The 14547-nt window shown below is 46.8% G+C and overlaps 1 protein-coding gene across 4 annotated transcripts in view; it reads left to right on the top strand.

The window, feature by feature from the left end:
- The window catches only part of PLPP4 (phospholipid phosphatase 4), a gene marked incomplete at both ends in the record, with an annotated part of 110658 nt that overhangs the window by 50287 nt on the left and 45824 nt on the right, over positions 1-14547 (top strand). For 2 of the 4 annotated variants that reach the window (XM_080693804.1, XM_080693805.1), the window contains 2 exons: positions 2768-2831; positions 5197-5321. The exons of the other annotated variants lie outside the window; for them this stretch is intronic. In XM_080693804.1, the coding sequence (XP_080549930.1) occupies positions 2768-2831; positions 5197-5321 (189 nt within the window). The remainder of the gene's footprint in view (positions 1-2767; positions 2832-5196; positions 5322-14547) is intronic. 4 annotated transcript variants of the gene reach the window in all.

A 14547-nucleotide genomic window follows, 5' to 3' on the forward strand; every position in this document is an offset into this window, starting at 1 on the left:
TTCTAAGGTCCCTTCTTTACCTGGGTGTCCTCAGAAGATTAACTTACGGTTCCAAATCTGGGCCCCAAGTGTTTCCCTATGTGAATGCATACAGCTACCACGTCTGTATATCTGGTGCCAAATGAGAGGAGCGAAGTCCTATCCCGTGCAGCATTGGGCTTGAGAAGCTGTAGAACAGCCAGGTCTGTACAAGAGAGAGCCCAGTTATTAGCAATGATGTAGTGCTGAATTCCTTACCAAAAAAACAACAAATACCCCTAGTCTTCTCTAATGCTTATAACCAATGGTGTCCTTGGTATAGCCTCTTGAAAGCCAACTCACAAGATATGTTGTTTTGAATTTCTTTATCAGACATGGTCTGGTTTATCATTCTGATTTTTCTGTGGGATACTATAAAAATGTCCATAGGAGCCTGGGCCCCAGATTATTGTTAATCAGTGAGCACCCTGATTGGGGCCAATCATCTCCCTGCATGCAGCTCATCCAGCTCTGATCTGATCACAGCTTGCTCTCTGGCATCATGAGAGGCGTCCATGTTGGTCCCCTGGGCGTTGTGCTGTTCAGATGAAAATACTAATTAGTTCAGTGTAGTTTCTGAATCCCAAAATGACTTCCACACTAAACACTGGCACTCCAGCTGCCCCTCCTTCTCTGTCTCCTTCAGGCGTTTGAGTCAGGGAATGAGTGGCTAGCTCTTGGTGGTTGTATCACACCCACACGTTTTCTAGCTCAGCCACTTCAAACTTTTTGAAGAACTCTTGTGTGCTGTGCTAAGCCCACCAGGATCAGTGGTTGAGGGAGCGTGTAGTACTCTGGATTCATGTAGCAACTGGGTATGAAATTCACCAATATTCACGTGGGGCGATGGGAGATCAGCTAGGGGTGCTTGTTCCCAGAGTTTATCTGTGCTAAAGCCATGCTCCCACTATGATAAGAATGAGCCCAGCCCCACTGTGAAAAAACAGCGGGTATTCTGAGCATTCTCCCTAACAGGGGAAAGGCCTAAGTCATTGCCCTGCTACCTCGCAATGTGTTCACTGCCATGTCTTCTAGAAAGAATACAGCCAAGAGAGGATGGGGGTTTTATCTCTCTTACAAAGGATCCCACAGTAGTGCTCTGAGCTGGGAAGCTGGCATTTTGGGGAGGGAAGGCTTGGTGTGTGCAGAATGCACTCTGTGGTTCTTCTCAAGTCCCAGGCTCAGCTCCAGTTTGTGCCTCTGGTTACAGGCTGTGTCTGATGGCAGCGCTGTGGTGCTGACTCAGGCTCTGGCCTCCACCTGTGGCCTGCCCCTCCTTTGTCACCTCATTCAGATATGGCCGGGGGCTCCCCATCCTCACGTAGGTCATCAGTTTTCCCCTGACAAAGGTGCTCATTTCAACATATCTTTCCTATTCTGTTCGATTCCCATGGCTTATTTAAAGTAACTGGCTTGTCCACATCTTGGTGGCCTGTGCCCTTAGTGACCACAGTGGCCATTTTTTTTAGTACTTTCTGCTGCTAGAACAACACACCTATCCCCCTCAATGGCCACAAATTAGTCTAGGCGGCTCCTTTCTGAAAGTGCCCCATCCAGTGCTCTCTTACCTAAATCTCAGCTAGAATTGGACTGTTACTGTTTACCAAAGGTGAATGGTAGCTCACACATTTTACTATTCAGCAAAGTAATGGGGGAGTGCATCAATCGGTTCTTACTGCTTATGCAAGGCATTTGACCTCCCATCACTTTGATGGTGATGACTCTGCCTTTTGTGTACTCTTGATAAGCCACGGGAAAGGTGCAAGATTGTTTCAGGGAAAGCTCTATGACTCATGTCCCTGGCACCCACTGGATGATCTGTACTTCATCCAGCAAAGTCTTTCCAAGCAGCTTGGAGAAGATCCCTGTGCTGTGTTTTTAAAATAATTTCAGAAGTCCTTGCTGCTTTCAGATAGCAAAAGAACCCTTGGGACAAGCCTCAAAACTCGCAGAGGCATTGGACCTTTCATCTTCTCAGAAACAATGATTTGTGTGATAACAAATGACAACTGTCAATGAGTGATGGGCCAACAATGAAATAGTGACCCACTGGGCATGTTCTGTTCCACAGTGGGATTCCCGCAGCAGCTCTGAGCAGAATTATGTCTGAGAAGCTTTCCAGGAGGAAATAAAAGTCTTGTGTTTCTTGCTCCTAGTAAAAGAAGTTCTACATGGTGTATTAAATCTGTTCACGTCAGGCCAGAAAGTGATAGATGGGCTCCTCTGTGGTGTTGAAACTTTCAGTCAAAGAAGAGAGTTACATTTCATGACCCGGGAACTTGGAATTTTACAAGTCACCCCCCAAAGTCCTGTTTAAAACATTGGTTCAGCCGGGCGTGGAGGCACACGCTTGTAATCCCCATGCTTGGGAGGCCGAGACAGGAGGATCATGTAGGTTCGAAGCCAGCTGCACTGGCTTAAGAGACCCTGTTTCCAAATAAAAAAAGTATAAAAATAGGTCTGTGAGTGTAACCCAGTGGTAGAAGGGTTTCCAGGAACCCCAGTACCACCAAAAATAAATAAATAAACATTGGTTCATATCTTTAGAGTCATAAATTTAGTAGTATTATAAGTAACGGTGATAATGGTGATGGCAATGATCATGATAAGTATGCTGCTGCTGATGATAATGATGTGATAATGATGGCAATGATGATGATAGCGATGATGATGCTGGTGATGATGCTGGTGATAATTTTGATTTGAGAGCCAGCTGGTTATTTTTCTGTCTATTGGTTTTGTTTTACAGCGGTGTCCTTGGCTCTTGCTTTGAATGGAGTCTGCACAAACACTATTAAATTAATAGTGGGAAGGTAAGTTACAAAAAGAAACCAATGATAGATTATCAAGGTCAGCTGTATAGGAGCCATGTTCAGGGGACACTTACTAGGGCAGACTCTGGCTCTTCTGGTTTCCCCCTAAATTGTTTCCAGGTCTTCCATTATCAGCAAGGGTCTTTTCTCTCCTTTGAGTTCATTGTTTCAGAGAGCCAGAGAACAATAGTAAGAAAGTGTCCACCGGCTCTACTTTCTTGTGGCCACAGCTTGCCCCAAAGCCAGCATTGCTATCATAGGCCCTCACTAGACACCCATTTACTTGTGGGCATTTTTTCCTCTAGGTAAAAAACAACAATAAGATGACTTAGAATGAGACATAGCTTGGCATTAGAGATTTGGCTTATGGCACATTTCTGTTACTACCCCTAAGAAATGACTTGTCTTCTCCATTGACCTATATCCTCTGATAGAGAACTGGTTTTCATAGAGACGATCAGTCAGCCCAAAGACCTGAATTCAAAATCTCACTTGGACCCTGATTACTTGTTGGCCTTGGAGAAGTTAGGTCCCCTCTGACACCCTCAGCCATCAGTTTATTGGCTTTTGGCTTGATTGAGGGTGCTGGCCAGACATGGAAGGATAGAAGATGGAAAAGATGGGGCAGGGCATGGCATGGTGCTGCAATATTCCTCCAACCCCATGTGCTCACAGTGACCTCAGGGCCCTGATAAAATGCTGATTCTTAGGCCTTACTCCCAGAACTTCTGGTTCAGTAGGTGGACAGCCACATTGGACATACACTAGCTGAGTAAGGGAAAGTCAGCATCCCATCAGCTCTGTTAGATCACTGCAGCCTTGCCTGGATCTCAGAGCTGTGAGGACTAGTGTCCTGTGTATCCACGGAAGAAGGGTGCTATGTTTATAATAGTGGCAAAGCCTCATCTATGACGGGGGTTCAGCCAGTATTAGACTGAATTACTGCGCAGGAATGGACCATGAAACATCTATGTGAGAGCCCTTTCTCCCTGCTGAGTGAGGCAGTCAAGTATGGAGTGAAGGGCATAAGCCCAAGGATCCAGTTGTCGGAGTTCAGAGCTTATCCTTCCTGCTTATGGATTGTAGGTTGTGCATGACCCAGGGCAGGAGTTCAGTCCTCCTAAACCTTCCATTTTTGTACCTATAAAATGCAGAAATTTCTGGGGTTTGCCTCAGGATTCTCATAAAGAGTCCTGTGCTAGTCAGCTCTCTGTTGCTGTGACAAAATAACTGTGAAAAACGACATAAAAGATGAAATATTTATTTTGGCTCACGGTTTTGGAGATTTCAGTCCCTGGTTAGCTGGCTCCATTGTTTCTGGGCTTTAGGTGGGTCAGAGCATCATGCAGAGAGCATGTGGTGGAGGAAAGGGTCTATCTTACAGTGGTAGAGAAGGGGGGAAAGAGAGAGAAGAGGAGGAGGAGGAGGAAACAAGATATAGTACTCAAGGGTACACTCTGAGGACCCATGCCTTCAACTGGGTCTCACCTCCTACAGTGTCTACCACCTCCCAATACTTCTTCATGATCCAGTCACTTCCCCAAAGCCCCACCTCTGCACACTGTTGCACTGGGGGGTCAAGCCTTCAAAACCTGAAACTTTGGGGACATTCTAGATCTAAACTGTAACAAGTCATATGGTATGAGGAACACAGTTCTAGAGCCCAATCTAGAACCCAGTGAGTATTCCATAAATATTAGCCATTGTTGCTGCTAGGGTCTTACCTATAGGGCCAGGGACACCCCTCTTTTCTCTAGGGCTCTCTTTCCTGTGCTCTGAACCAGAAAAGCCACCGTGGGCCTCTGAGATCTCTGCATCATGGAGCTGAGTTTTCAAGTCCTCTCAGTGAGGTCACCTGAGACCTGCTGTTTGAAGTTAGACAATTGACCCCTGAAATTTAGGATCTAGGGACCTGGGTCTTGGATCCTGAAAGCAGCCTCTGGATTGGTGGAGCAGTAGACTGAGTCAGGAAGTTCCTTTTATTCCCCTGGCACCATACTTGACCTCCTGTGGGTCATGTCACCTTGGGATTCGGGTTTCACCTTTGGCTAGATAGCAGTTCCTCCTTTTTACAGATGTGGAAGCTGAGGTCAGGTGTCTGACCTCTTGTCTAGAAGCTGAGTGACTTTCCTAAAGTCACAAAACTAGTAGGTGGAGAGCCAGCATTCCAGCTCAACTCTCTCTGAGTCCCAAAGCCCGAGATTTCCCCCCAAACCACAAAGTCCAGCGTGCTCCGTGGGCAGCCCCCATGTCGATGACAGAGGGGCTCGAGGAAGGGATGGGGGCCCCGGGAGGGTGGCTCAGCTTGGGGCTCATTTGTGATGGCAGTGTTTTATATTGAAAATGTCCATGGTGTCTTTTGTAGACCTCGCCCCGATTTCTTTTACCGCTGCTTTCCAGATGGAGTGATGAACTCGGAAATGCACTGCACAGGTGACCCCGACCTGGTGTCCGAGGGCCGCAAAAGCTTCCCCAGCATCCACTCTTCCTGTGAGTTCCCGGCAGGGGCGCTCTTTGGCTCTCCTGGTCATGTTCCCTGGCTACTTTCTTGGGGGAGGAGTGAAGGGATTGGTGGCAAGGGAAGCCTGGGCACGTGATTATTAAGCACAGTTCATTTTTTTTCTCGCTGTAGGGTGGTTGGCTTAGAAACAGGATGTTCAGCAGGAAGTCATAAACCTGCAGATGAGACTCCGAGTTTATAGAACGTGTTGTTGCTTTCTTGAGCTCAGCAGAGCGTGGCATGTGACGTTTCACCCCTTGACAGTGTGACTCAGGAACTTGACAGTGTAAGGGAATTTACCATGTTCCCTGGGACCTGACATGGCTTGCCTTAGTATTTTGTCTAGTTCTTTTCTTCAACTAAGACATTCTATGTGTGTATATACAAATATATATGTATACACATATACATAATGCATATGCAACTACACATGCACCAATATATAATCTGACTCTAAATGTGTGAGCTGGGAGCAGCCTTACAGCAACAGCTGAAGAAATGTGACTCAGGAGCAGCGTTGTCGAGTAGAAAGAACACAGGGTTTTGAATGATGATGGATCCTGGCTCTGTTAGATACTAGCTCTGCGGCCTCATCTTGCTAAGCTTAACTCCTCCTGTGTAAAAAGGGAGTAAGAACACTTCTGTTATTGGGGGTGTGAAGGTTGAAATGAATGATGAGAACCACTTGCGGGTCTCGAGTGCCTGCCCGGCATCTTGACTTTAAAGAAGTGGTAGCTATTCCTCTGATCGTTTATTACCAGAGCTGAAGTTTCTGGATTATCCTGGCTCATATCTTCATTCATTTTATCTGTGTTTATGAAATGGCCTGGGTCCCAGGCGCTGTGCCAGGTGTTGAGGATACGAAGATAGATAAGATGTGGCCCATACCCTGGAGAAGACACAGGTCACGGCAGGCTGTCTATTGACTGACAGGCCCTTCTCGTGAAGCAGAGTTCTTGGCTCCCTCCAGGTTTTATTATTATTTACCTGGACAGCTCTCGTATTTTAATCTTTTCTTTTTAAAAAAATATTCTTCCAGCCAGGCGTGGAGGTGCATGCTTGTAATCCCCACGCTTGGGAGGAGGAGACAGGAGGATTGCACAGGTTCGAAGCCAGCCTTGCTGGCTTAAGAGACCCTGTTTCCAAATATAAAAAAGTATAAAAAGGTCTGGGAGTGTAGCCCGGAGGTAGAAGGGCTTCCAGGAACCCCAGTAGCACCAATATATTCTTCCTAAGACACATCCTACTAGTAGCTGGATTGAGAAATACTGGGATGCTTTATCCCACATAGTAGCATTGGACATTTTGCCCAGAGCTGTGGGAAACTAAAGCCTGTCAACAAGATGTTGGGGTGCCAGGCTCTCTGGACAAATCTGCATTCAACTGTACCACAACCTGTCACGCAGAGACACTGGGCTCCGAAAATCTTAGTAGCTTGTTTAAGGATGGCAGCCTCTAATAAGATAGTGACTTTGCTCTTTTGATGACTTAATACAGTGAAGTATTCACAGTTCATACTAATCTAAATAAATCATTTATTTTCTCCTTTGGGTATCTGGAGACTCTAATGTATACTGGCCCCTAAAAAGGTATGTCTGAGTCCTAGACCCTGGAAAATGTTAATATGACTATATTTGGAAATGAGGTATTATATACTAGAAAATTTTCATGGATTTGATTTCAGAAGCATTCATGGTCTCATTCTCTCTCTCTCTCTCTCTCTCTCACACACACACACACACACACACACACACGATGACTGTTTGAAGAGATGGTTATGTTATGTATGTTTAACTGTAGTAAAAATATACTGTTTCACTTTTTTTTTTTTTTTTTGGTGGTACTGGGATTCCTGGAAGCCCTTCTACCTCTGGGCTACACTCCCAGACCTATTTTTTTATTTTTTATTTTTGGAAACAGGGTCTCTTAAGCCAGCATGGCTGGCTTCGAACCTGTGTGATCCTCCTGTCTCTGCCTCCCAAGCGCGGGGATTACAAGAGTGCGCCACTGCGCCCAGCTCTGTTTTACATTTTAACACAAAGGTTCTGTATACATGTGATTAAGGACCTTGAGGTGAGATCATTTCGGGCTTAAGGTAGGTCCTAAATCCAATGACAGATGTCCTTATAAGAAGCAGGAACCAGGCGTGGTAGTGCACGGTTGTAATCCCAGCATTCGGGAGGCAGAGACCAGAGGATCATGATTCACGGACAGCCTCAGCTACTTAGTGAGGCCTTTTGCAACTCAGAGAGACCCTGTTTCAAATATAAAAGGACTAAAAATATAGGGCTGGGGGTATAACTCAAAGGTAGAATAATGCCCTTGGGTTCCATCTCTAGTACCACAAAAACAAACAAAAACTACCACCAACAAAAAAAGAAGCAGGTAATGGGGGATTCGAGACAGACTCAGGGTAGAGGGCCACGCTGAGACACAGGCAGCTGGGAGAGCTGTGACACACCCTGGGAGCACCTGGAGCCCCACAAGCGGAAGAGGCAGGGAGGGCTTCTCCAGGAGCCTCCTGAAGGACCTAACTGTGGGCGCCAAGTCTCCAGAACTGTGAGAGAATGTGTATTTGTTATTAAGTTGAGGAATCCACATGCATAAGCTGCTTTAAAGTGGGTCCTTGTGGCGAGGGACACAGAGGTGTGTGTAGAGCAGGGCTCGGATTCTCCTGGGCCTCCACCGTTCCCATCCTTGAGGCAGAGCACACATCTGGATGTGCTTCCTCCTCGAGTCGTTTTTCTGTGTGAGGTCTTGTGGTTTGGGGTGTCTGTTTCGGAGGGCCTCAGGGGCCGGCGCAGAGCTTTCTGCTGTGTCGAGCTCATGCTTATCCTCAGGGACGCCTAAGCTGGTAGTGTTTCCACGTACCTGGCATAGTCTTCGCTGGGTGAGTTCCTGTCTGCTTTTTCTGTACCCTTGAAGACTTACTTAAGTCCTCTCTTGTTTTGTGTTGATTTGGGGGATGTATTCTTTTCTCCCAAAGACTTGGCACTGAATTTTAAAGGCTTCAAAACTGAAAAGCAACACATAAGGAAACCCTCTGCTCGATATGAAGACCTGGATCCTGGCTTCTCAAATGGACTGAGAGCCATCACACAGTTTAGTATCTGTTGTTGCACATGAACTTGGGGAGGGAATTGCTCCTCATGTGATACCTCTAGCTGTGGACTGCTGAGCCTCAGAGATTGATGGCCAGGCATCATCACACACGTTTATTTTAGATGCACATGTTCCTGTCCAACCACCCCAAAGCCTTTTCTCACAGGGCTGCCCGTCAGCTGCCTTGTCAAATGTGTGGCTGACGCTGACCTGTGCTCGACGAGCTTTTTGGCAGAGGCTATAATTGTCTTTTGCTTTAGATGATACTTAAAATGTTATACATTTTTACTCCTTGGCAGACACAGAACCTCGCCCAGCCTTCAGGCTTTTACAGTGTTGTCATCTGCTCTTTCCCTTTTTTATGAGAGAAGCAACTGGCTGGGAGGGAGTGGCCATAGCCACTTAGAAAACCACCAGGGCCGTTTGCAGGGGTCCTTATTGAGGCTGGTGGGAAGCCGCGTGGTCGGTGGGGCTTTTTATTCTTCATAAGGGATAGCCTCAGTGGACTCACATTTTGTTACAAGTAGTCCATCTCCCTTAAAAAATCAATTTTCTAGGCTCCACTTGAGTGATTGCAAAGGTGTTCTGAACTGAGGGAGCTCTGAAGACTAACTCCTTTGGACTGGCTGGAATAGAGTGGGTGTCCTCATATCATCCTGCAGGACCACTGGTTTTCTTCAAACTTAGGAACAAATGTTGGTTTCTTTTGGAAACAAAGAATCTTGCTGTAACTTTATCATAAACAGCCCAACACCTCTAGCCAGAAGTACTCAGGAGGCTAACCCCAGCACTTAGCAAGTCCCCAAGGCACCTCGCCTCTCCTCTTCTAATCTTCTCATCTCTTCCGCCTCCTCCTCCTCCTCCTCCATCTCTGCCTCCTCCTCCTCCTCCATCTCTGCCTCCTCCTCCATCTCCGCCTCCTCCTCCACCTCTGCCTCTCCTCCTCTTGTTCCTCCTCCTCCTCTTCTCTCTCTCCTTCTCCTCTTCCTCTTCCTTCTCTTTCTTTGTGATACCAGGAATTGAACCCAGTGGCATTCTACCTTCAAGCTACACTGCAAGCCCTATTTTACTTTTTATTTTTATTTATTTTTTGGTGGTACTAGAGGTGGAACCCAGGGGCTTTCTACCTCCGGGCTATACTTCCAGACCTATTTTATATTTCATTTGGAAACAGGGTCTCACTAAGTTTCTGAGAGCCTAAGTAGCTGAGGCTGGCTTAGAACCTACACGATCCTCCTGTCTCAGCCTCCCAAGTGCGGGAATTACAAGCGTGTTTCACCACACCTGGTTTACTTTTTAATTTAAAACAGTGTTTCACTAAGTTGCTGATGCTGGTCTTGAACCTGCAATCCTGTCTCAGCCTGCCAAGTATTAGGACCACAGGCATGGGCTACCACACCCAGTTCCCAAAGCAGCATCCTGTGGGACCTGCACCGTTAGGCAGCCTAAGCCCCTTAGACTGCAAAAGCAGAGAGAGAAAGAGAACAATTCCCAGGGGCCAGAGGTTTCCTCCAGGCCTGGGAGAATCTTAGGATTTAAAGCAGAGAGAGGTGGTGCGCCTTCCCCCTGGAGCTGAGCACAGGGGCATTCTGCTAAGACAGGGGTCTCATGATCACTGCGCTATCTCAGCCTTGGGCTGAGTATTGATTCAACTTCCAGGAAGAGGGGAGATTTAAGAGAAGAGAGGACAGGTACCAAATGATTAATACTAGGAAAAATAAACCAAATTATTCATACCAAGAAATATAAACCAAACGACTAATTCTACATCCAGCTGTTGAGAAACTTCTTTCCTGTAAAAGCATGGGAATGGATAAAGCAGTGCCGTCATCCGGGGTTCGTCCAGGGAGCATGCGGGCCAAGCCAGTGGCTGCTTATTTTTGAAAATTAAGTTTTATTGGAACACAGAGATGCGAAAGGCGTTTAACGTATTGTCTGTGCCTGCTTTCAGTTTACAAAGAAAGAAAAAAAAGGGACATACGGCCTGCAAAACAAAGATGTATTATCTGGCCCTTTACAGGGGAAGTTTGCCATCTCTGCTGTCCCTGGTGCAAAGTATTACATGGGAGAGAGACCAGCACGCTCAAACTGTGCACAGAAAAAAATGTTTCATTTTTAGATAACTCCATTACAGCATAGGGCAGTCATTGCTTGTGGGATACATTCTCCAAATGGCAGGGAAGGTTTGAAAGCTCTGTCTGGCTGATGGAGATTCAGTAGACCCTCGCTGAGCGCTTAGTGCTTAGTAAGTACCGGCTCGGCACTTGGGGAGGGGCAAGGATGACCGTGGCTGTGCCCTGTGCAAATGCCCGGGGCTGGGATGCTATGCTGTGTAGTTGCGGATCTGCGAAAGCCAAGTTGGGACGGGGACAGTCCTGCGGAGGACGGCACTTTCTCCTAGAGTTGTCCACCGGAGTACAGACGAGTTCCATGTTTGGAGAGTTCCATTCAGGGTGAAGCGTCTTGACTCTGCTTGGGGGCTGTGTAGAGTTCTACGCTGACAATCATCCCACGCGGGGCCCCGGTTTACGGTGCCCGAGGAAGGTCTGAGGATGCCGCTCTCCCTGGTTCTGTTCTCCTCTTTGTTTCTCTGGAAACTCTCAGCCCCTTTTCCCGGTGTCTGGCCATCTGAGGTTTCACAAAAATGCGCCTCCCTGGGCCTCTTGCGTTCATTGTCCCGGTGGCTCCGTGAGTCCTTTATATCCGGAACTTCATTACTTCTGCCTCCGTCTTCCTCGTTTCTCCTCGGAACTATGTTAAGCAGATGCGGATTCACCTGGACTTGTCTTATCTTTTTATTTTTCTTTCCCATTTTCTATCTCTTCGACCTTTTTGTCCATCTCTAAAAGATTTGAAAGGTCTACTGACCCTTCCACAGAACCGTCATTTTGCTTTTTATATTTTTAATTTCCAAGAATTCTTTCTTGCACTGTGATAAGAAAAAATGAATATTGTGTTCCTTTTTTGATGGGTACAATATCTCTTATCTTTGTTTGCACCTATCACCTGCTCCCTACGTGTGTGTGTGTGTGTGTGTGTGTGTGTGTGTGTGTGTGTGTGTGTGTGTGGTGTGGTGTGTTTATTGAATTTTTCTTAAAAATCTAATGTCCTGGGCTGTATGTTCTTACTGAAGGTCAAATCACAGAACTGCCTGGGTGAGCTGGTTAATTGGGTTTCACCGGGGCGGCTGGGAGCCAGCTGAGCTCATTGCTTGGCCCTGAGAGTTAGCATCCAGCCTTTACCTGGTGGCTGCTGGATCCCAGAGGAGCCTCCCGGGCTTCTGCAGGTGCAGGGGCCTGGCGCTTCGGAAGCGGGGCCGGAGCCCAGTGCCCACAGGTCACGTTTTCAACTTTCCCCTAACCCTTCCTTGTCTCCATCTAGTCCTTTTATGCGCCTCTTCTCCCCAAGCCCAGAGCCTCTGGTTAAATCTTTGTCTCCTTCAGGAGCTGGGAGGGGTGGGTTCCTGGGTTTGCGGAATGGGTTGAGGACCGGGAGAGCTTCTCAAGCTCGTACCTCACCCCTGCCTTCCTCAGTACCAGCTGCCTCCGGCTCCAGGGATTTGCAGGGTCCTGCAGCGGGGGAGGGGAGGGAGGCTGCCTGGCATCTCGGCAGCATGGCCCTCTGCAGGCACCAGCACGTTAGTAGCTCCTTCTGCCCCCTGCCTACCACCTTCCTACAGTGTGTGTGGAGATCAGGAGCTGCCAGACGCCATTTGTGTTCCTGTACATATGAGTCAGGGTTCTCCAGAGAAACAGAGCCAAGACAGTATATATTTCTTTCTCTGAGTCTGCCTGTGTGTGTGTGTATGTATGTATGTATGTATGTATGTATCTATCTATCTATCTATCTATCTATCTATCATTTACTTTAAGGAACTGGCTCATGAGACTTTGGGGCTGGCAGGTCCAAAATCTGTGGAGCAGGCTGGTGGAAGAGAGTCGTTAGCCTTGAGACTAGCAGGCAGGGAAGCCGGGCAGGGTTTCTCTGTGGCTGTTTTGAAATTGAATTCCTCTTTTGGGAAACCTCTGGTTTTATTCTTAAGTCCTTCAACTGATTGTACAAGGCCCACTCACATTCCGGAGTGAAATCTACTTGTTTAAGGTCAGCTGGCTGTAGTGACTCATCAAATCTCTTCTCAGCAACACTAGGCTGGTGTTTGATGGAACACCCGGGCACTGTGGCTGAGTCTAGTTTCCATGTAAAGTTAGCATCACACCATTGCTCCTTCGATCCCCTGTCATTTTAAAGTTAGAAATACTACCATCGAGCTCGGACGCCCTCGTACAGGCACCACCTGCTGTTAGGTTCTTGTTCGGTCTCCGTGGGGCTGCAGGTGGCACAATCCTTGAGCACGGAGCACACACCTGAGGGTCTTCACTGGCTGCGTGTCTGCGACTTTGCTTTTGTGGACAGAATCTAAATAGCTTTTAACTAAGCACTGGGAAATGATCACAAGATATCATCTATGCCAGGTTTAACTCCAAGCGTGAATATTCACAAGTGCAAGCCAGCTGCTTCATAGAGTGTCTGGGCAGGCTTTTGCATAAAGAATGAAGAAACAGGAGACAGGGGAGACGGCAAGATTAATTTGTTTTGCATCATTTTAGGAAATGAAATTGCTATCTAGGGGTTTGGTCGATAGACGGGATGCTTGACAACTGGCCCTTTCTTCTTCTTTTAATCATACTGTGAAATGGCCTGGGCTTCGTAGGTCTCTGGTTAAGCCAGTGCTACCTGGTGGCCATTTGGCTGAGACCAGCTCACCTCACACGATCTCTCCAGGTTCACGATCACACCAAGGGACATCAGCAAAAGCCCTTCACAGTTGATTTTTCTAAATTTGTATTATCCCACATCGCAAGCTTTCAAGACAATCATAGAGGTTCCGGGATGCCACTGCACTCATTTGCAGCATCCTTTTTATCTGAACAAAGACTCCTGTGGTTTTGGGGAGAATTGCTAAGCCCTGGAGGGAATGTGTGTTTATGCGGAGGCAGCCCTCTCTCTAGGACAGAGCTTGTCAACCTGTCCTCATTACCGCTCCTTCCTCCCCATGGGGCCTTGAAGGCTTTCCCCTCTGATTCCACCATGAAATTTCGATGCTACAGATTTATTGTATATCTGTTAATGTACTTAGAATCCCCAAGGATCACAGTCACATCAAGGGAGATCTGCAGACTTGAAGAGAGCTTCTCAGCTCCTCACGCATTTTTTTGTAATAATAGAGCTCCCCCCCCTCCCCAAATGATGGCACTATCTAAGATTTTTTTTCATCTTCCCAAGAACCAATTTTCAACCCCCAGGGGTGACATCTTCCAACTGAGGATGCATATTCTAGAGCAGCAGCTCTTAACTGGGCATTTTGCCCACCAGGGAGATGTTGAGCAATGCCTGGGGACATTTTAGAGTGTTACAATGTGTGTGTGTGTGTGTGTGTGTGTGTGTGTGTGTGTGTGTGTGTGTAGGAAAGCAATGTTATCATCTGGCGCATAGAAGTTAGGGATTCTGCCGAGCATCCTACACAAAATTGCTCCACGATAAAGACTTACACAGCCCCAGGTAGCGTCCAGGCTGAGAAAGCTCACTCTAGGGCAGTTAAGCAATGTAAAGAAGTTGACCATCATGTGTTAAATCCATCCACTCTCCAAGCTGCAATCTTTCTAGAAGTGGATACTGCTTAATTAGTTCAAAATGCTCTTCCTTAAATAATTGGCTTGCTCTTTTATTTCTATAGAGAAAAAACGAAGGTCAGATTAAAGGTCTTGATAAAGAGCCCAAGTCCCAGGTGCCTTTCTTTCTTTCCCTCCCTTCTTCTCTCTCATTTTATGACCTGGCAAAGAAACCCTTTCCTACCCTTAAATTGCAAAGATATTTTATAATTTCCTCAAGGTCCAGGCATGGTGTAGCATCATCAGTAATTTGCTTGTTTTTATTGTTTGTAATATTCCATTGTACTAAAATGTGGCACATTTTATTGATGCACGAAGCAATTAATGGACATTTGAGTTGTTGCCAGCTTTTGACCATGATGGATAATGCTACTATAATATCTGTGCACATTTTTATGGGGAGGGGGTGTATTTTTGTTTCTCTTGAGTATACCTAGGAATTGAA

This window comes from Muscardinus avellanarius (assembly GCF_963383645.1).
Source record: "Muscardinus avellanarius genome assembly, chromosome: 4".
NCBI lineage: Eukaryota > Metazoa > Chordata > Mammalia > Rodentia > Gliridae > Muscardinus > Muscardinus avellanarius.